General features: G+C 32.2%; 4 protein-coding genes across 4 annotated transcripts; 3 read left to right on the forward strand and 1 right to left on the reverse strand.

Annotated features, from left to right (window-relative positions):
• Positions 1-197: 197 nt before the first annotated feature.
• On the reverse strand, positions 198-2952 carry LOC120178964. Its single transcript, XM_039184711.1, has 5 exons — positions 2647-2952; positions 2363-2536; positions 1574-1736; positions 928-1423; positions 198-768 (listed from the first exon to the last, which is right to left on the reverse strand). The coding sequence occupies exons 1-5, from the start codon at positions 2950-2952 to the stop codon at positions 198-200; spliced, it is 1710 nt and encodes a 569-aa protein (XP_039040642.1).
• A 1540-nt stretch (positions 2953-4492) lies between these two features.
• On the forward strand, positions 4493-5192 carry LOC120178891 (ocs element-binding factor 1-like). Its single transcript, XM_039184664.1, has one exon. The coding sequence runs from the start codon at positions 4557-4559 to the stop codon at positions 5172-5174; it is 618 nt and encodes a 205-aa protein (XP_039040595.1). The 5' UTR covers positions 4493-4556; the 3' UTR covers positions 5175-5192.
• Positions 5193-10560: 5368 nt separating this feature from the next.
• LOC120178846 lies at positions 10561-12163 on the forward strand. The gene is made up of 2 exons (XM_039184622.1): positions 10561-10650; positions 11302-12163. Exon 2 carries the CDS (start codon positions 11325-11327, stop codon positions 12135-12137), a length of 813 nt encoding a protein of 270 aa, XP_039040553.1. The 5' UTR covers positions 10561-10650; positions 11302-11324; the 3' UTR covers positions 12138-12163.
• Positions 12164-14712: 2549 nt separating this feature from the next.
• Positions 14713-22171, forward strand: LOC120178844 (peroxidase 11-like). The gene is made up of 5 exons (XM_039184619.1): positions 14713-14724; positions 20589-20845; positions 20937-21131; positions 21210-21375; positions 21472-22171. The coding sequence occupies exons 2-5, from the start codon at positions 20612-20614 to the stop codon at positions 21897-21899; spliced, it is 1023 nt and encodes a 340-aa protein (XP_039040550.1). The 5' UTR covers positions 14713-14724; positions 20589-20611; the 3' UTR covers positions 21900-22171.
• The last annotated feature ends 1547 nt before the right edge of the window (positions 22172-23718 follow it).

A 23718-nucleotide genomic window follows, 5' to 3' on the forward strand; every position in this document is an offset into this window, starting at 1 on the left:
TTTCTGGTGAGTTGAATCAAGCTCGCACAATTCCAGGTTTTAATATCCTTAAGTCCTAAACCACCTTCAGACTTTGGGTTACAAATTTTCCTCTAGCTCACCCTTGCTCCTGCAGCTTTTGAATCTGAACCCTTCCAAAAGAATCTTGAGCACAGTTGTTCAATTTTCTTGATAATAGAAGGAGGCAAAACAAGTTGTCAACACCAATAGTTTGCAACGCTATAAAGAACAGTCTTGATGAGATCCACCCTTCCTGCATAACTCATATTTTTGCTAGACCATTGTTGAATTCTGTTTTTGATATTGTCTATAAGAGCTTGACAATCTTTTTCAGTAAGTTTCTTGGTTACTAAAGGAACACCCAAGTAACGCACGGGAAGTCTTCCTTGTTTAAAGCCAGTAAAACTTATGATAGATTCAATGATGTGATGAGATATACCAGCCGTGCAGAGTTCACATTTTCCAACATTAAGCTTCAATCCAGAAAATTCATAGAAGCAGACCAGGACTGTAATGACACCCAAAATAGATTCAAGCTTACCTTTGCAGAAAATTAGTAAGTCGTCAGCAAAAGACAAGTGAGCGAGCCCAATATTCTTGCATTTAGGATGAAAAGAAAACATCCCTTTAGAAGCAGCAGTGTTGAGAAGATTGGACAGGACATTCATAATCAGAACAAATAAAATGGGGGAAAGAGGATCGTCTTGTCTTATTCCCTTAGGACCCTTGAAATAACCGATCAAAGTTCCATTGAATGTAATAGAGTACCTAGCATTCGAATAGAAAGCAATAATCCAGTCAATGACTTTAGATGGAAATTCCATAGAATTTAGAACGGCCGAAATGAAATCCTAATTTATGGAGTCAAAGGCTTTTTGAAGATCAATTTTTAAAGCATATCGTGGAGATAAAGATTTCCTCCCATACCCTTTGACAATCTCTTGTGCAAGAAGAGTATTATCAACTATACTTCTTCTCTTGACAAATACAGATTGATTTGGAGCTATAATCCCTGGAAGCAGAGAAGTTATCCTATCAACAAGGATCTTAGTAATTGCTTTGTAAATCACTGAACAACATGATATAGGACGGAAATCAGAAACTTTGCTTGGATTTGGCATTTTAGGAATTAATGCAATAGTGGTCGAGTTAAAGGTTGGATAAATAAAAGATTCCTGGAAGAAATATTTGACAGCTTTAAGAACATCATTTCCAACCACCGACCAAGCTTTTTTGAAGAACAAGACGGAATAACCATCGGGGCCTGGAGCCTTATCATTGCCTTGACTGAATATGGCTTCTTTAATCTCCTCATTGGTAACTTCTTTAGCAAGCATTTCCTTATCTTCCAAGGAAGAAATTGAGTGCACCAAATCTTTAAGAATAGAAGGTGGACAAACTCGAGTATTAGGATCTTGAGTACCTAATAATTTTGTGAAATAATCAATAAGTTCCACTGACATATCTTCAAAAGAATCAAGTCTATCCCCCTAATGATTGACCAAGACTCTTATTGTCTGTCTTTTGTTCTTGGAAGCAATGACAGAATGAAAAAATTTTGTACAACGGTCACCTTCTTTAATCCAATGAACCTTAGCTTTTTGTTTCAAAAACATCGATTCAGCTTCTTCTAACAAGATAAAATCTCTCTGCAGTTCAAGTTCTTTCTCCAAAGGTTCATCACCGTTTAAGGTATGGAGTTGTTGCAATTCAAGTTCCTCTCTCTTTTGAATGCTCTAGCAGTAATGTCGCTAAAACAGTCGTTGTTAAGTAGGGGTGTATTCGGTTCGGTTCGGTTCGGTTTTTTACTAAAAATAGAACCGAACCAAAATAACGGTTTTTCAATATTTAAACAGAAACTGAATAGTTAAAAAACCGAAAAAACCGAAACCGATTTTTTCGGTTCGGTTCGGTTTTTTCGGTTCGGTTCGGTTTATCGTTTTTCAATGAAAAAATCACTTGAAACTATAATTTTTTTTACAAAAATTGCCTATTCGGTTCAATATGGAACAAATGGGTTCCATATGGAAAACCCGAACCGAACCGAATCAAAAAATAAAGCCTTTAAACCGAACCGAAAACCGAACCGTTTAAAGCCAAACCGAACCGAACCGAACCGTTTTACTCGGTTCGTGTCGGTTTTTCGGTTTTCTCGGTTTCGTTGCTCACCCCTATTGTTAAGATGTTTAAGACTAGTTTTGAGGCGTTTAAGCTTTGTGAATAAGATCTTCATTGGGTTGCCTTCAATCTCCAAATTCCAGGATTGACTCACAGTATCAAGAAAGTTTGGGTGGAGTGTGCAATAATTAAAAAATTTAAAAGGTTTTGGTCTATTCACATGGATCTCTTTACTTAAATTCACCAAAGTCATGCAGTGATCAGAAGGACCCGGAGCCATGAACTCCACATAAGAAAGGGGGAAATATTCAAACCATAAAGGATTGATTAAAACTCTGTTTAATTTCCGAGCCAAGAAATTATCTCTTTGCTTGTTGCTCCATGAAAATGTAGGACCAAAATAAGGATGATCTTGCAACTGAAGTTCATGAGTTGTTTCTTGAAAATTTAACGTTTCAGAAGAGGTGATCATACCCGTAAGTTCACTGTCAGAGCTCTCATAATTGTGCAGAATCACATTGAAATCACCTCCCAAGATCCAGGGGAGGTTACTAAAATTAGATTCAATATGCCTAAGATCATGCCAAAGCTGTCTTCTAAAAATCCATTGTTACCACCATAGATAGCAGTAATAATGTAAGGAACATCCTGAAATATTCCTTTAACAGTGATGGTTTGAGCCGAAACATAGCATAAAGAGATATCAATATCTTTTCGCCACAGTAACCATAATCTTCCATTCACAGAAAAATCGTAGTTGGTAATGCAATTCCAATTTTCAAAAGTAGTAGCAAGAATGTTTGCATATTTATCCAGTTTCACGCGAGTTTCCATCAAACAGAGAATTGTAATATTATTTTTGACAGCCCTTTTAAGGACACTGTATTGCTTAAGAGGGTTATTTAACCCTCTTACATTCCAGAATGTTAAATTCATGTCCCGAGGAGCACATGTCTCCTCCCTTACTACGTATTGTAGACGATTTGCGTTTATCCAAGTGAGACTTTTTCTTCAATTTGAGGTCTTTAATCAGTTCAGCAACCCCAGATGTAGAAGCTCGGGTTTTTTTAACTTGATTTTTAGAAGAAGGCTGAACCTCATCAATCGAACTGAGTAACTCAAATCTATTGGAAGATCCTGTAAAACCTTTGTTTGCTAAAGGTGGCCTACCCCTACCCCTCTTAGCTTGTTTCGGGGAATTAGAAGAAGAAACAGTTTCCTTGTCAAACTCAGAAGGCTTAATATTTACTTCTTCTCTTAAGTCAGGAGCAGTTCCTGGGTCTATTGCAGCGAGAGAAGAATCTGTGGGAAGATTAAGATTACTAGAAACAACCATATCAGTAACTTGATTGTGCGAATCAGAGCCTAGTACAAGTCCTCCTTCATTATCCTAACTGGGAATAACAGCAGGCTGAACAAGTTCAGAGGAAGTTAAATTTTGAATATCAGCCGTATTAACTTCAGGGTCAAGGGAGGCAGAAATAACAGATTCTTTTCTCCTCCAAACAAGTGAGGCAGCTTGAGAAGAACTAGGAATTTGATTACAGCCTTTTGTACTGTGACCAAACACGTTACAGTTCTTACAACAAGGAGGAATCCACGGTACTCCATTAACAAATAGAAAAAAAACAATGCGTTTGCAAGTTGCTGCTTCTTAGATTTGCCTAGACTTTCTTTTTTATATAATCTTTCCTTTTATTAATGTCTCCCTTACCATGTTTGAAAGTGGGCCTTGAGGAGATATAGATTAGCTTCAATGTAAATTTATTAGTTAACCATCAACAAAACAACTGATTGTGTGCTGATAAAGTTACCCAGTTCAAGTATAAACAATATTACTCTAGAAAGGTACTTTAAGCACTTATAGATGACATGTAATGAAAGAATATAACAAAATGGATAACCTGTTAAGAGACACTGAACTATTCCCAAAGTCTACCATGGTAGATTGAAGTGCTCAATGGGTCATCTCCTTCATAATAAAGTTTTTATTTTTAATAGGAACTATGCTCAGTTTAATGGTTTATCTTTTAAAACCAGGCTTCGTCGTGTCATCATGCACAAGGCCTTATTCCCTGCCGAAGTTTTGAAGTATGAAGACTTATCCTGAGGTTGACCCCAACACCATTTTTCAATTGCCTTTTTCAGCAAGTATTCTCTCATGCATGCATGCATACGTGCATACATACATGCCTGCACATGTATCATTATACAAGAGCAACATGTACATTAATGACAAATGTTTCAATTCTGCTGCTCTTGTAAGCCCTGACATTGTTACACTTGTTGCAGAAACTGGCCCACTTCAAACTTTTTTCCTCTTATAAAGCCTCGTCATTCGCCACGATTTCCCTTACTTTCAAAGGCTCAACCATCACCGCAATACATTATAACAAACAATCCTTAAAGCTTCAGACATCGATTTCAGAGCTTAAAGCATGATTCCGGATGAGCTTACAAGGCTTCACTACCTAGCACCTGAAAACCAGATCCTAGTTCCAGCCTACATAGGCATGATGCAAAATACTATACCAGATTTTCATTCCAATAGGTTCTTAAACAACCTACCGAATTTCCACATCATGCCACCTGCCCACGAATTCACTGCACAGTCCTCAAGTTTCAGCAATAATTCGACTTCAGACGAAGCTGAGGAACACCAGGTCAGCATCATCGATGAAAGGAAACGACGAAGAATGATATCTAATAGAGAATCTGCTCGTCGGTCCAGGATGCGGAAACAGAAGCAGCTAGATGAACTTTGGTCACTGGTAATCAGGCTTCGCAACGAGAATCAGAGTCTCATGGATAAGTTAAATCATGAATCCGAGTGCCACGACTTAGTTCTTCAAGAGAATGAAAGACTCAAGGAAGAAACCTCCAATCTTCGCCAAATGCTGACGTACATAAAGATCGGCAGTCCTTTTTCTCTTGCACTGAAAGAGCTGGAAGAGGTTCCCTGCAACACTGCTCACCTGCGAGCCGAGTCAACAAACCAATCTATTGCCAACTCTGTAGACTTCCTCCATAGAGATGAAAGCTATCTAGCCATATAAAATTATATGAGTTCGGTTTGCAACGGTTGTTAATCAAGCTTTTGCCTCAGTTTGAGATGTATGAGATTAGAGTCAAACTATGCAATAACATCTTCTGATCATTTTTATCCTAACTAAAGCATAATGGTCAGCAAACGTCATTGTTTTAAGCAACTGTTTGCAGCTCTTCTCGCCGCGTAACATTCCAGAGCGGAATATGCGAAAACGATACCTGCAGTGGTCCATCAGAAGCAAATCAAACACTCAATCATTACCTTTTATATATTAATAATCATTTTATGAACCCCACCAACTCTGGTTATAGAATTTCACCCAATATATGGAATAGAGAAAGAATAGTAAACAGCACCAAGAGATAATTTCACCAATTTCACTGCCATAAGGGGAAGTAACATATACATATAAGTAACATATATATATATATATATATATATGCAATCGTTAAGAAACACAAGTTGCATTGCGAGTGAGGCCCCATAGCCAGTACAATTTCCAGTGTTGCTCACAATAACAGGGGCAAGATGACAAATTGTGGTGGAGGTGCTGCTACTAGTGCCTCATCGTTCAAATAACTACCATACCAGGCGAAAAACATATGAAAAGGCTATCCACCAACATAATCAAAATTACTGTTTTTCAGCTTTTCTTGCGAGGTGATTGCATTGTTTCCACCAAAATAGAAGCGAAGCGACTCCAAGCGCAGCCTATGCTTCAGGTGCTGCTGCTTTAACTGTGCCTTTCTTTGCCCCACGCCAGATCCCACTGCATTAGCAGTTCTTATCCATATCTCTTGCTTTCTGTGGCCACTGCGAGTCGGTGCCAGTAACCAGTTTCGACATAAGTGGACAAAACCCGCTGGCTGCAGGCTTTGTCTGGTTCATTACAGAGATAAACAAGTAATGTAACAATCAGTATAATGTGTTATAGTCCTTCAGATTGTTTCATTTGCTATTTTACATGCTAAGAATATGAATAACTTGATTCCTTTATCATCTTCAACAACTTTGCTTTTCATGATTCTCGAATGTTTATGTTTCAGAACGTATCAAACTGTAGTTACTGAAGAACTCGAACAATGTATCTTTGGGGCTCAAAAGAATCAAATTATCTTTTTTAAGGTATCAATGGATTAAGCAGCATATCAGAATAAGGAATCCAAACTAAAGTTTTAATTGCATATGGTGATTAGTGAAGTGATCATTTATAAACTATATTACATATACACATTTGTACAACAAAAACAAACACCAATACTTCCACTGTTCCACATAAGTTCGACTACTTTTTTTCTTTTCTTTTTTCTTTTTTCAGTTGTAAATCAACATTACAAGAATAAACAGAAAAACCTAAACATCATGGTACAATGTGTTGTTGGGTGTAAATATAATCCGTATGAGCAGCCAAGGACCTCTTAACCAGACATTCTTCCCCATCCAAACCTTTACACTCATCATCAACCAAACTTGATTCCTGCAAATATTTTTGTTGTTAACATGCAAAAACCCTGAGAAAAAATGGCCACTGAAGCAACAAAAAGAAACCCAAAATATCAAACAAAACTCACCGGTGAAAATGGTGTTTGAGAATCATCGGCCAGCTGGCCAATACTTGTTGACAGACAGGGGCGGACCGAGGACAAAAATTCAGGGGTGCACAAAAAAATTCTTATAAATTTTTTTAAGGGTTGCGTAATATTAAAGGTGACACTTGTATTAATTAAAAAAAATTAGAAAAAATTAACACTAAGTAGACAATTTTGTTGTATAATTTTTTTTTCTATAAGAATTTAACTGAAATATAGAGATTCTATCTAAAAATCACAAAATATATATATAAAAATACTAAAATAATAACATTTGATCAATGTTCCTCACAATTTGAGGGGTTGCCCGTGCTACCCCTGGCAACCCCCTGGGTCCGCCCCTGTTGACAGAGGTCTAGTTTTTGCAGTAGACATCAGAAGAAGAGCCATGATCAATAAAACGAAGCTCTTTGCCATTATTTTTTTGTCCAGTTTTGAAGTTGGAGAAATGAGTTGAGGATCAATGGTGGCAATATTTTTATACAAGGGTAATGGCAATTAATTAAAGATTCTTGTTTCCATGATTGAACATTGAAATCATGAAAGCAGAGACTGGGAATATCCAGTAGGTGGTGGTCAATGAGTTTACTCACCCATGACTTGTTGTCCTAGTAAACATCGCCATTGATAAGCATCATGGAGAACTGTAATTATTTGTTTTGTATTTATGTTCTTTGAATGACGATGCAGAGAATCTTACAGACAATGTGCTAGCTGTAGCTGTAGCTGTACATGCAGGTGTAAGGTTTATACCATGCTCACTCACCGGCATGTGATGTTGGCCAAACACCTACAATGATTCTTCTTCTTCGTAAACTATAGTTTACCATTTATAAATTAAGTTAAATTACATATTTATGAGCAAATAATTTTTCGTATCATGAAAATTTTAACTATTTAATCTAAATTTTATTTTTAGTTAAATTTAAATATTAATCTTTTAAAAATAATTAAATTTGTTGATAAAATCAAATAAGTTGTGATAGTTACTGGCTGACGATTCATTTCTTTTTATTTTTTTCATATGTTCTAAAACTTTCAATCATCCTGCTACAACCATTGATATTCGAACCTGTGATCTGTAGGATCAACAACGATTCATTTAACTACTGAAATAAATTAATTCGTGAACATTTTATAGACGCTATTGCTTGAATTTAGAATTCTTAAAAAAAATTAACATTATATTTTATCATAAAATCACTTGACGAATTTAATTTATTATTTATTATTTATAATTTATCTATCATCAAATTAAGATGTAAAATAAAAGGAGAGATGGTAAGTTTGATTTAAGTCGTTGATTTGAGGATTTTATTTAGTGGCGCATCTATAATAAGTTTAACAGTAGGTATATATTTATTTTAAAGTTTGAATTTTTTGATTAATTATTTATTTTGTTTATTGAATATAATATAAAATGTTAACAGTTACATTTTACAACGGACGATCAAAACAATAACAAAATATAATATTAGATATAATAAAAAAATAATTAATTAAAATAGAAATATAAAAATAAATAAATGGTCAAATAATTATTTTATGAAGAAAACTAATACTATAAAATCTTGGGAAATTCTGCAGTGGCACTTAAAAAAAGGTTAAAAAATGACGTGATCGGTTAAATAAGTGACCGGTTAAAATTTAGACCGGTTATGTTATATCATTTAACCGAAAACATTATCAAGCGCAATAACATATTAGGTACCGCTTATATAATGTAATATGTAGCGTTTATATAATAAAATAGGTTAATTACTGGAAACGTTATCAAGCACAATAATATATTAGATACCGCTTATATAATGTAATAGGTAGCGCTTATATAATGTAATATGTAACACTTATATAATGTAATAGGTTAATTACTGGAAACATTATTAAGCACAACAACATATTTATGTAGCGTTTATATAACGTAATAGGTAGCGCTTATATAATAAAATAGGTTAATTACTTAATTTGTTATTACAACATATTAGGTAAACGCCTAAAATGTTACCAAGGATAACATAATCGGTTAATTACTGGAAACATTATTAAGTATAATAACATATTAAGTAGCGCTTATGTAACAAAATAGGTAATTACTTACTTAATTTGTTATCAATTATGATAAACTTATTTTAGGAATAAATGTTAACAAAATTTAAACTACATATTACATTAAAATACCTACCGTTTTTTTAAGGTTGTTAATAATGTAAACGGTAAAAAAAAAAATAGGCGCTACCTATTACATGAAACTACTGATTCCATTTAAATAAGTATCGACACTTTTGGAATTTAAAAGAAAAGCAGTAATAGCGCCTATAAAGTATCGATACTTTATAAAAATGTATCGATATTTTACAATATAACAGGTAAAAATATGACAAAACCAGTTTCATTATGACAAAACCGGTAAAATTTACCTGATATGTTGAAAGTATCGATCATTTTTATAAAAATGACCGATAGTTTACAATATAAAGGTAAAAATATGACAAAACCAATTTCATTATGACACAAACGATAAAATTTACCTAATATGTTAAAAGTATCGATCCTTTTTATAAAATGGATCGATACTTTACAATATAAAGGTAAAAATATGAGAAAATCAGTTTCGTTATGACAAAAATGGTAAAATTTACCTAATATGTTTAAAGTATCGATCCTTTTATAAAAAGGATCGATACTTTACAATATAACAGGTAAAAATATGATAAAACCGGTAAAATTTTATCTAATGTTGAAAGTATCGATTATTTTATAAAAAGGATCGATATTTTACAATATAATAGGTAAAAATATGATAAAACCAGTTTCATTATGACAAAAACGGTAAAATTTACCTAATATGTTGAAAGTATCGATCCTTTTATAAAAAGATCGATACTTTACAATATAATAAGTAAAAATATGACAAAATCATTTTCATTATGACAAAACGGTAAAATTTACATGATATGTTGAAAGTATCGATCCTTTTATAAAAATGATCGATACTTTACAATATAACAGGTAAAAAAATGACCAAACCAGTTTCATTATGACAAAACCGGTAAAATTTACCTAATATGTTGAAAGTATATATATTTTTTTATAAAAAGGATCGGTAAGTTTTTGAAAGTTATGTAATTTATGTTTCAAAATTTTTTAATAGTGCTTCATGTTTTCCACCTACAATATTAATTTAATAATTTCATTTACACAAAAAATTATCTGATTGTTTTGATATTTTAAAAAAATATTATTTAGAATTTAAATTTAATAATTTTAACCGAAGATAATAATAATAATTAATATCTATGTTTATTGTTTGTAATTTGATAATAATATATACCGTAACATAAAAATAAATTATTAGACGTGTATAATTATTAAATTAATATCTTAAAACAAACTCAAAAGATAACATTAAATTAATATTTTTCACAGTGAAATAAGTATGGACACTTATATATATGTATCGATACTTACCGATAACCAAAGTTTACCGGTTATCAAATTTTTTAATAATTTTTTATGTTTTCTACCTAAAACATTATTAGTCTGTCAACATAATAAGTAGTACTAAACTAAATTTATTAAATATATTTAATATATCCGATAATGTCGTATATTAGCGCCTCTCCCGATTCAATCCCTAAAATCTTACTGACCAAATATAAAAAAAAAATAGGATTTGAGAGACGGGTAACGCCCAAGGAAGGGAATGATTCATCGAATGGCAGACACAGATACCATTATGGTATGGGCCAGGAGAAACAACCCACCCAAAATTGAAGTGAGAAAAGGTGACTTGCCCAAGAGGTCAGTGCTCGGTGGCTTTCCATTTTATTGCCTTTGATTTGGAACAAAACCACGCCGCTTCTTCTTCTCAAACGCGTCCATCTTTCCTCTCCGGTAAGTCCTTTTTCCTTTGCCTCTTTAATCATTGAAGGCATAAATTTAAAACCCCAAAGGAAATCTTTTGTTTCTTCTCTATTTTTTATCTGTCTTCCATGTAGTTCGTTTTTTCCCCCAGGAAATTATACGCTTTATTTGAGGGTACTGGGCTTAAAACAAATTAGCTCAGTTATTGTGGGGTAGATTTCTTGTTTAGGTGAATGAATTTGTCTATATCTGCGGGTTTCCGGATATAATACATGTGAAGTGTTTGGCAAAATGCCAGAAGGAAAATTGGGTTGCTTTGAATGAGGAGGAAAAGGGCGATTTAATGACTCTATGGGTGAAGGTCACATTAGGGTTTAACATGGAAGTCACCAGTCTTTTATTTCCATTTTTTTTACTGATTTAGTGGATTTTACCATGAAATTTTATTGATGTTGGACTATCTTTCTTATGGGAAATGCAATGATCATGTTCATAGTTTATTCTAACAAAAACCAATAAACTTTTATTTTTAGACATTTATGTTCTTTGTTGAAACTTTGAAATTTCATTAATCTCATACGGCTAGGTTAGAGAACTGAGTCCAACTGAGTTTTTTTATTTTTTACTGGAATATAAAGATTGATGATGATAATCTCTGTTTTGCATAAATTGGTAGTGCAGAACTTGAGTTCTGAACTGTAATAATGGAAGACGTCATAACAGAAATACCTCCACCTTCGAGATTCTTTCAGGAAGATCTCAACAACTTTATAACTCCATCTCCACCTCTTCCATCGCCATTCGTTGTGTTTTCTAATCCGAAGCCCGAAAAGCCCCTTCGCCCATCTCTACTCATTGTTGCGTTATCCTCTCCATCTTTGTATATCTTCCACCACTTGTCACCTAAGACCTTAATTGGAAGTCTTATACTACCCGAGGTCCCTTTCTCTGGCATCTCTATCGAACCCTCCCTCACAGACAAAACATGCAACATTTATTCCTTGAATGATGGGGATAAATCCATTCTACTTGCATCAGTTCAGCATGGCGTTTCTGCCGAGAGATCTCACCTTGTTGCGAGGTTGCTGATCGGTGAGGATATTATTCCTGAGAGGCTTTTGATTTTGGATTCAATTCAGAGTCGGAACTTCAGGGGAAAGCTCTCACCAGATGAAACTTATGCTTTTAAGCTGGAGACGTTAGCCGAAAGGAAAGGATTGGGTGGTGGCAATGTAGTTTCCTTGCTGCTAAAGGGTTTAGACTATATTCCATCTGGTAGCATGATCGATGGCTTGGCTGCTGCTTTACTGAGTCGATGCCAATTGAAGAACATAAAGGGAACATTGTGTGTTTCGTGGCCTGAATTTGGTGGTCCCGTGGTGGCTCTGATTAAATCTCTACTGCAAAGGAATGTGTTGCCTAACTTGGATTCGAGCTTAAAGGGAGACGTGCAGGATCAATACGCGACGCTCAATCTAATTAAGCATCAGCATTATGATACTGAAATGTATACATAGTGAACAAGGTATTTGATTCACACACCGAAAAACAAAAGTTGAAATATGTTCGCTTTTATCTTTTGAAAGAGCTGCGTGAGGACAATTTGTCACTTCTGTTTAGTTTATGGAAAGCCTTTTGAACTTGCTTCTGTTTGATCTTAGAATTGCATGAGTCCCTTATGGAAAGCACTCATCCTGCTTTACAATTCAGAAGAAGATAAAGTCTGGTTAAATTAGCATTTCTTGCTTTATTTACTTCGTTGTTGTTAACATTATACGACGATCATGAAACTATCAGACTAAGATGTAGCATTGCTTTTACTTGGTTTGTAATTGTAGAAGAAAATTTTCTTCTTTGGAGTGGCTCTATGCATGTCTCTTTTGATCATTACGGAGTTAGCTTAGCAAGCCGGGTTTTCCGGTAAAAGGATGGAAAGCATTAAATTCCGTTTGGTTTTAGAAAATATTTGTTATTTCCATTTTCTTTTTTTTTAGAAAATAGAAAACGTTGAAGAAAATGTGTTTGGTTGTAAAATTAAAAAATGATTTTTGGTAAATGAAAATAAAAATAAGTGAAAATATGAAAATATAAAAAAAGATGTTTCCAGTATCTTCATTAAAATTATTTTGAAAATAGGAAATCATGATATCTAGAATTTTTAATTTACACAAGTTTAAATCATTCTAACAATATTTTTTTTTTGATTTAATAATATTTAAAACTCTCAAACTTTTATAAAAAATAAATAAATATGGCCTCTAAAATTTTTTTACACTCGTTATAGTCCTCAAATTAAATTTTTTAATAATTTAATTTTGTAGTGTTTTTATATTTAATTTATTGAATATCTTAATAAATTTTTTTATTTTTTTATCTAAATAAATTTTTATTTTTAAAATTAAATAAGTTCTCGAACTTTTTAATAATCAATTAAGTTCATCTACCACATCATTGTCCATCGAGTACTACCACAATAATATCTTGAACTGTTACATCAAAATTATAGATTGTCATGTAAGTTTATGAACTATCATGTAAGCGTTGTGGCTGTCAACGTTTGATTCCTCTATTTAAACGATTAGATTAATTTTTTCTTCTTCTAAGATTAAGGATCATATTTAGTGCAAAAAACTTTAGAGACTACACTAATAATTTTTTCCCAAAAGTTTGAGGTCTCAATTACACCTAAACATATTTTTTTTATGTTAATGACACTTTTTTGTGCTATTGCTTATAACAAAATTTTGTAAAATTTAATTGATGTCCAATTAAGTATTAACATATTTTTATTATAAGCTAAAATAACTTATGTTATGTAATTTCTTATCAATTTATTATTTTATATTTACATAATTCACATCTCAAATTTATATAATGATTTTTTAATAATTATAGTTTAATTTAATCATTTAATAGATATTTTTTTATTTCTATTTTAAAAAATTAGATACAACATACATTTTTACTATTTTAGTTTTGAATTAAAGTTCTAGACACCTTAATATAAGACTAAAATAAGACACTACCGGTTTTATTATTTAAATAATAATAAAACCAGTAAAAAATTACCTAAAATATTATTATTTTTACCTAAAACATCAATTTTTTAATATTTCTGGTAAAATTGTCCAACAATAACAAAATCGGTAAAAAAATAACAAAACCGGTAGCGCTTTACCAAATATGGTAAAACGCCTAATAATAACAAAATCGATAAAAATAATATTATTTTCGATTATTTTTTATCGGTTTTATTATTTAAATAATAATAAAATCAATAATATTTTTTTTAAATCGTATATTAAGACTGTCGCATGTGAGATTTACTTTTCAATTTCAATGAGTGCTGCCTCGTGGGTTGATTCAAGACTTGAAGATTTTTCGAGGCTCAGATCTTTTAGCAGTTTGAGGCATTTAAAGTCCGGATTGTTTTGGATTTGTTTTATTCGGTCAGTTTCGATCGTAAATTTAAATTTCAATCTGGTAAAAATGGTAATTTCAACCTAATTGTAAAAGTTAAGATTTTTAATTTTTTTAATTTTAATTTTGTATTTGGGAGAAAATTATAATCTTACCCTTTCTAATACATGAGTTCCACTCAATTATGTATAATGTATTTACGTTATATTTTAATAATTTAATATTAACATCTTTAAAAAATTATTTTAAGTACTAACGTTTTTTTATAATATTTTTTTTGTCAAAACAAATATTTAAATTGTTATTTCATAATAATTTTATGTCCACTTGTTAAAAAGTATTGATAATATATTTTTCTTAATAAAATATTATATATATAAATATTATTAATGAGTTATATTAAAATATTTTTTATAGTTTAAGTTGATATATTTTATATATTATATTATTAATAAGTAGGGGTGAGCAAAACTAGACTCGACTCGAAAAATCAAATTTTTTCAATTTTGAGTTATTCGAGTCGAGTTATTTGAGTCAACTCGAATTATAAATTTGGTTTTTGAGTTCGAGTTAAAATTTTGAAATTCGAGTTACTCGAAAAATAAAAAATTTGACAAAGTATTTTGACAATTTTATGATTTAGTCATTGATTTCATTATTTCTTCAATTCCTCTGTCATTTAAAGTCAATTTTTTTCCAAATTTGAATCACATGCTCCTAAATCATAGTAGAATACATGTGTACTTTCAATTCCTCTTTTTGATAACAAATTCTTTTATTTTTCAATTTAGTCATTTAATTTTCCATATTCTTCTTATTTCTTGAATTCGTCATTTATTTTAAGTATTTTTTTACTAAATTTGAGCCACATGCTCCTAAACTATAATAGAATACATGTGCACTTTCAATTCATCTTTTTATAACAATTTTTTATTTTACAATTTAGTCCTTCAATTTTTCATAATCTCCTTATTCCTTCAATTTGTAATTTATTTTAAGTCATTTTTTTACCAAATTTAAACTACATGCTCATATACCACAATAGAATACCTATTTAACTTCAATTGTTATTTTTTTGTTACAAAAGATGTACTCTCTTTTTATTTAGTCCTTTAACTTTTCATTTTATTAAATTTGGTCTTTTAACTTCAATTGTTTGCAAATTCTTTCTTCTCATCAATTCCTTGACTCATTTATACTCTCATCAATATTTTACCCTCAAAATACTTTCTTTAAAATATAATATTATGAATATATTTCATAATTTTAGATTGTATTTGATATATTAAATAACATTATAATATGAAATAGTATATATATATATAGTAATTATAGTTAGATAAAGTCAAAAAATTGGAACAAATCATTGTCATAATAATATAAATAATTATAATAAAATTAGAATAGAAACTCGAATAACTCGACTCGAATTTCTTAAATTCGACTCAATTCGAAAAAATTTCAAGTTAAGTTCGAGTTGTAAAATAAAACTCGAATAACTAGAAATATTTTGACTCGACTCGACTAGATCGAATGCTCACCCCTATTAATAACTGTAAATATAATTTAAATGTTATATTTTTAATTTACAACATAATGTCTAATGAACATTTTATTTATTCAAACTCATTTTTTAACAACAATCTCAAACAATTAAATTCTAAACTGCACTTTTGTACATTTTTAAAAGTCATTTTTCAAATGTTACGCCAAACTGACCCTTAGAACATCGGTTTGTTGTTTTTCTATGATCAAATCAGGTTTGGTTAGCTTGGGTTTATATTAATCTAGGTGGAATTTTATGTTCGAATTAAAATTAACAGGTTCAATTTAACATGTATTTTTTAAGGCGTGATTATAAAATAAGTGTCCAAACTATCTTTTTTTTCAAACAGTTACACAAATTTTTTTCTCGATGCATCTAGGTGTTTAATGTTACAAACATTATCATTTTAGGTGTCTCAACTGTAGTGGTCATTAAAAAAACCCCCGTTATGTGACATGTGTTAGATTTATAATTTTTGAAAATTTATTTTCTAAAAAAACCATAAAATTGATATTTAGAAAAACCTTAAAAAAATTAAAATCTGGTAAATAAGCCCACATTCTTAAAATCTCTTAATCTAGTCTCCTTTACTCCAATTGTCAGTCATCTTCGGCCTCCCATCTATTGATATACGATCATTTATACGTCGCAAACCGCCCACTGGCCAGTCATAACCCTTGTTATTATCTCAAAACCCAAAGTTCTCATATTGTTACACTTAAATTCTTGATCCTTAAAATCTGAAATACATAATCCGTTTGATCGATCCTGATAATCTATCGTTTAGCCGGCTATGACAGTCGGTCATTTGGCCATTTGGTCGACTATTTGACTGTTTGGCCCTGGAAAGACAGGGGAGGGAGAGGGGATGCAGATTGGGGAAGTTTTTTTAAATTTTAATAATATTTTATTTAAAAAATAAAAATTTCAAAATTTTATAAATGTGACACATGTCATTTAACGGGGTTTTTAAATGATCGTTATAGCCGAGTAGGGATGGACACAGGGTGGGTCGAATTTTAGGCCGCCCCGTCCTCAACCCGAAAATATATACCTAAAACCCAACCCCGCCCCGCCCCTATGAATTTGAGATTTTTTTCCCACCCTAGACTCACTCGATGTTTAGACTAAAATCTCGATCTCAACCAGACTCGATATGAATATATTAATATTTAAAAATAATTAAAATAATATATTATATAGTAATATATTTATAATTATTTATTATATTTTAAATGGTTAAATTAGTATATTTTATAATATTTTTTATATTTTAATGATTAAATAATATATTTTAATAATATAAAAATAAAAATTCTTAAAATATTAAATATAATATATATATATATATATAATTAATTGGGTCAGGCTGGGTTTGTATTTTTCACCTTAAATCTGGCCCCGCCCTGAAAGTTTTGCCATATAAACCTCCCCGCCCCGCCTCGAGCATCGAAAATTCAAACAAAAAAAACACCGCACTTATAGGTTCGGGTTAGGTCGAGACCGTTGGGTTTGGGTATTTTGACCATCTCTTCCCTATAATCGAGGCACTTAAAATTGTAACGTTTGTAGCGTTAGACACTTGGATGATTCGAAAAAAATTGGACACCTATTTAAAAAAGGTATAATGCAATAAAATACCTCGATACTACCGACAAATTTACCCATATTCTTTTTTTTTGACACATTTGACTACTCAACGTTTCATTTTGAGTCAAAAAAACCCTTGGTGGATGGAAATCATTAGTCAACTGACGGTTAACGCTTGGAGCTGACTAAGCAAGAATAAGTGGCGGGAAATGCTGACGTGGCATGTCCAGGTCATAGTAAATGATGATGTGGCAATGCCACATCAGATTTTTAAATAAAAATAAAATTATTATGATTTAATTAATTAATTATTACCAATTAGAGAATGACGTGTGTCAATTAGTGTTGGTTTAAAGGAACTATCAAAAGATAGATTGCATGATAAAAGGACTCAAACTTGGGCAAATAGTGTGGGATAGAATGGCTTTTACCACCATACCAAACTATTTACTTGGTAAAATGATGAAACAAACCCTAATTAAACATTTTTTCAATTTAACATGTATTTGAATGTAAGCATAGGACATAAATTGTTTTTAATATATATATATACATGCTTAATTAAAAAAACGTATTTTTTAGTCCTTTAGGTGTATAATTTTTTTTTATCAAGATGGGTATTTAATGTTTCTTCCATTATCTTTTTATGTATTTGGTCTGTTTGCGACTGTTTAAAAGATTCGTCAACCACTTAAAACATGATAAGTGGTGTGTTTATAAATTTTTAAAATTTTTATTTTAAAAACCAAAATGATTTAAAAAAAATTCAAAATTTACTAAAATATTTATCGTCAAACTTTATTGTTGATCATCTTCTTATTGTCATCTTTAAATCCCTAAACCCTTAATTCCCATTTTTAATAGTTGGTTTGGTTCACAAAACAAACCCCTTGCAGGACTGTTCTACGATTGGAGGAACATTCAATCTGCAGTTTAACTTTGGAGCTACAAGGGTGATAGATGTGTGGGATTTTAGGACGATGGGTGGCTCCAAAGATTAGGGATTTAACGACAAGGGTGATAATTGATCAATAGGAGAACACGGACAGTTGAGTGATGTTTGACGTCGATAGCGACAATCGGTGATGACTATTGGCCACTAACGGTAAGGAGATTTGCAATTAAAGATTTTAAGAGTGAAGTGTTTTTTTTGCCATTCTATTTTTTAAAAATAATAGTTTTAAGTTTTTTAAATTTATAAATTTATAAATATGCTACGTGTTATGTTTTGAGTGGTTGATTATTTTTAAGAGTCGTGATAAACTGAACAGTTAAAAGAGTAACGGAGAAAACATTAAGTATTTGAGTTAAAAATTTTAAGTACTTAAAATGAATAAAATATAGGTTTAATGCCCAAATAAGTGCTCAAACTATGCCTTTTGTGTCAAATAAGCGTCTACATTTTTTTGGCTTATCCGAGTGCCTAACGTTACAAACGTTAGCACTTTAGGTGCTCAAACCGTCAACAATGTTAGTTTTCTCCGTTTAGTGACACGTGTCATAACTTGATAATTTTTGATTTTTTTTTTAAAATATTATAAATATTATTATATTTACAAAAAACTCAAACTTTCTTATATTATAAAACAACCCCAACATCTCAAATTCTAACATTAATCCGCCGTTGCCACCCTCTCCGGCCACGACCAAGTCTTTGCGATCATCCTAGTTATATGCCACCGTAGTTGTTATCGATTCACCATCGGAATCACGTGGGATCACGATTTTCATCATAGGGTTCGTGGGATTTAAAACGTTGATTTGTCATTGATCAGACGTCAACCGATCACGATTTCATAGGGGTTTTGATCGTCAGGAAAAGGGGAGGTCGGGTGGAGCTTCTTCGACGGCCAAGGTCAGCGGTTGGTATGGGTTTAGGGGTTGAAATGAAGGTTTTCAAAGTTTAGGGGTTATTTCAAAATTTACGTGTTTTCTTTTAAAAAATATATAATTTTATTTTTTTAATTTTATCTAAAAATTTTAAAATTACCATATTGTGACACGTGTCACTTAACGGAAAAAACTAACGCTGTTGACAACCCAAACATCTAAAGTACTAACATTTGTAATATTAGGCACCCAGATGGGCAAAAAAAGTAGGCACTTATTTAGTGCAAAATGTATAATTTGGGCACTAAACCAAAAATATAATTTGGAAAAATTAAGTTATATATATATATTTTGAACACGAGTTGCATTTTCCTTTATCTAAAGCTTGTGCCTTCTTGCAAGCCAGGGATAGTTCAATTTTGATGAATTTGATTTGTTCCGACTCGTGATACTAATCTCTTGCACTTGAAGAATCATTTTGCTTCTATTTTCTGGTCAGTCTAGGTTTTGCAAATGAAAAATTAAAACACAAGCAACATTGTTCCTCAATATTATTCTTGTTTCCCAAGCAAAACTGCCAGCGGGTTAAGCCTATAACGTGCAAGTTGAACTTTGTTTTTCATTTTTCATTAAAAAAAAACTTTCCTCCTTTTTTTTAACAATAAATCAAATATGAATATTTAAAGACCGGTTTAACCTAATAAATTCAACAAATCAAGTCTACATTATATAACGAGTTAATTACATCACATGTCCTCAAAGTATGACCTTCATTTTAAATTGATCCTTAAACTTTTAAATGTTCCAATTCCAATCCTAAACTATGATCATCATCCTAAATTGGTCCAAAAACTTCTAAACATTTTAATTTCACCCACAAACTATGACATGCATTCTAAATTGGTCCCCAAACTTTTTGAACATTCTAGTTTCATCACAAACTACACGCATGTACTAATCATATCCTTTGTTAATAGAATCATTAGGCCAAGTTATATTATTATATGTTTAAAAAAAATAAAATTATGGTTAAATTATGGTTGAAACTAATCACAAATATGGATGAATTTGGGGATGAAATTAGAATATTCAAAAGTTTGGAATCAATTTAGAAAGAAGCTCACATTTTAGGGATGATGTTCAAAAGTTTAAGGACTAGTTTAGAATGAGATTCATAGTTTGCCGATAAGATTAGAATATTAAAAAGTTAACGTACCAATTTAAAACGAGGGTTATAGTTTGGGGACATATGATGCAATTATCTCTTGTGTAAACAGATTAAAGAAGGCATTACATCATTTCTTATGAATTCCTTTGACTAGTTCCGATTATGACAACCTGTTTTACCAAAAGTCCTTTGGAAATTGAAACTCTCTCTTTAGCATATATTACTTTTGGTTTTGGAGCACTCACCAACCAGGCCAACGTTAGTTGTATCCTCTCTTGACTTTAATTTTTACACAATTTGCGCTAAATACTCAATCGCCTATGCCTCAAGACCAAGCTTCAATCTTTCCCACGCCGTTTCTCCCTTTATATATCTTCCAACTCCTTCCCATTTCCCCATTCCATCTTCCTCGAGAGCGAAAGATTTGATATCGAAGAATGGCCATTTACCCTTCTCTGATCACAATGCAATGCTTCATTGTTTTGGTTTGTATCTCCATTTTCAGCTCCACAGTTACAGCAAGCGACCCTCCTCTAACATTGGACTACTACAAGTCAACATGTCCCAATGTGTTTGATATTGTGAGGAAAGAGATGGAGTGTCATGTCCTCTCGGATCCTCGCAATGCGGCTTTCGTCGTCCGGTTGCATTTCCATGACTGTTTCGTTCAGGTTAATGAAATATCAATGCATCTATGTCTATGAAATGGAGAAGAAAAAGAAAGACGGTAGAGATTTATTGTATGAATATGGTTTTTTGCAGGGCTGTGACGGGTCGATTTTGCTCGATGATACAATCGACTTACAAGGAGAGAAGAAGGCCTCGACAAATGGATTAAATTCACTAAAGGGTTTCAGAATCATTGATAAAATTAAGAACAAGCTTGAATCCGAGTGCCCTGGGATTGTTTCTTGTGCCGATCTCCTCACAATTGCAGCCAGAGATGCTGTGATTCTGGTATTGAGCTTCTTTGTACACTAAAAACTTGATTAAATATTCTAGTTGGCCTCATTTTCTATGTCGAATTATTTGCAGGTTGGTGGACCTTACTGGGATGTACCAGTGGGACGAAAGGACTCGAAAACAGCTAATTCTGATCTCTCTAGCCAAAACATTCCTACTGCAAATGAGGGTCTTCTCGGTATCATATCCAAATTCCTTTATCAAGGTCTCTCGGTGACGGACGTGGTAGCTCTTTCTGGTAATTTGTTCTTATGTATATTCAACAATGGACATAGATAATGCCCTGAATTTCCCAAAGTAATCAACTGGGACTTGATATGTGAATGACTTGCAGGGGCTCACACCATCGGAATGGCGCGCTGCGAGAATTTTCGAGCTAGAATTTACGGAGACTTTGGAGCAACTTCAGGGATGAATCCGTTATCGGGTTCATATCTCGGCAAATTGAAATCAGTTTGCCCTGCAATAAGTGGACCAGGAGACAACAATGTGACAGCAATGGATAATTTCACACCGGATCTTTTCGACAATTCTTTCTACAATACGCTTTTGAGAGGTGAAGGGTTGCTTAATTCAGACCAAGAACTGTATTCCAGCGTATTCGGTATCGAAACCAGAAAGCTTGTCCGTAAATATGCAGAGGACCCTGTCGCTTTCTTCAACCAGTTCTCGGATTCGATGGTGAAACTGGGGAATATTACCAATTCGGATAGCTTTGTCAATGGTGAAGTGAGGAAGAACTGCAGATTTGTCAACACTTGAAGAAGGAAGAACTGCAAAAACACCAGCATTTAGTAATGAATTGTTGGTTTGTGTCAAGAAGAAAGAAATAAACTTTTTCTACAAGTTATTGTTTTCATTGAGTTGAAGAGAAAAAAAAAAGATAGTAAGTTCCCTTGTACACCAAGAAAAGGCGATTGAAGTTTATGTAGAAGATTAATTTCAAACCAACAATACAAATATAATCCACTCTCCCATTGAAAATTTCTTGTCAAAGTTTCTGTTTTTCATATATGTTCATAGGATCATATTTCAGGGTCATTATAACTACTTATGGAATACATGTATTTTAAGAAAAGGGTAATTATAAATTTCATCACTCAACTTTCGTCTCACTCCTATTTCGGTCACCAAAGGTTAATTTTTTTTTAATTTACTCACTAAACTTTCGATTTATTCTTATTTTGGTCATTCCACATTTAAATACATAATAATGTTATGATTGAACATCTTTCTTTTTAAAAATGGCTTAATACCAAAATAAGTGCCGAAATTATACCACTTTTCCCAAATAGGTGCCTCAACTATTTTTTTGACTCATTCAGGTGCCTAACGTTACAAATGTTACCCATTTAGGTGCTCGGGCCGTCAACGACGTTAATTTCCCCGTGAAGTGACACGTGTCACAATCTGATATTTTGAAATTTATTTTTTTAAATATTAAAATATTATGATATTTATAAAAAATACTAATTTTTCTTATATTATAAAATAACCCCAAAATCCCAAATCCTAACCTTAATCCGCCCCCGCCACCCTTTCTGGCCACAACCATCGCCACCAACATAGTCCCTACCATCCTCTTACTCATACGTCATCGTAATTTCCGTCGATTGGCCATCAGAATCGTGTGGGATCGCGATTTTCATCTTAGGGTTTGTGGGGTATAAAACGTCGATCGATCATGATTTCATTGGGGGTTTTGGTCACCGGGGTTAGTGGAGGTCAAGTGGAGCTTCATCGACGGTAAAAGGCGACGATCGGTGTGGGTTTAGGGGTTAAAATGAATATTTTCAAAGTTTTGGGTTTATTTCAAAATTTTTGTTTTCTTTTTAATATATATATGTAATCACCATTTTTTGCCCTGCCAAGCCCTTACCCATGCCCATACTGCTAGGCTTGTAAACAAATCGAACGAACATGAATTGGGGTATGTTCATGTTCGTTCGTTTAAGTTTAACTGAACAAATGAACGAACATGAACATAAACGAACAAAAAATATCTTGTTCGTGTTCGTTTGTTAAGGAATATAGCTTGTTCGTGTTCATTCATGTTCGTTCATTTAAACGATAAACGAACATAGATGAACGAACATAAACGAACACAATAAACGAACGTAAACGAACACAATAATTGAACATAAACAAACGTAAATGAACATAAATGAAAATAGAATTTTTTTCCTAACAATTTTAGGATTATATTTTATTAAATTATTTTGGGATTTTTTATTTGTATTTAAAATTAATTAAAATTTAAAATATTTATGGGTATCATATTAAAATTTATTGGGCTTTAATATTTTAAATGGGTCTAGAGAGATTGGGCTAAACATAAATGAATGCATATAAAAAGAACATAAACGAACGAACATAAATGAACGAACATATTACCGAACGTTCATGAACATAAATGAATGAACAAGTTCTCTGTTCATGTTCGTTCATTTAATTAAACGAACACAAAATCTTGTTCATGTTCGTTCGTTTAATAAATAAACGAACATAAACAAACTTCCCGTCGAACTGTTCACGAACGATTCGATGAATGTTCGGTTCGTTTACAGGCCTACATACTGCT

Source organism: Hibiscus syriacus, unplaced genomic scaffold, assembly GCF_006381635.1.
Source record: "Hibiscus syriacus cultivar Baekdansim isolate YM2019G1 unplaced genomic scaffold, ASM638163v2 tig00112383_pilon, whole genome shotgun sequence".
In the NCBI taxonomy this organism is placed as follows: domain Eukaryota; kingdom Viridiplantae; phylum Streptophyta; class Magnoliopsida; order Malvales; family Malvaceae; genus Hibiscus; species Hibiscus syriacus.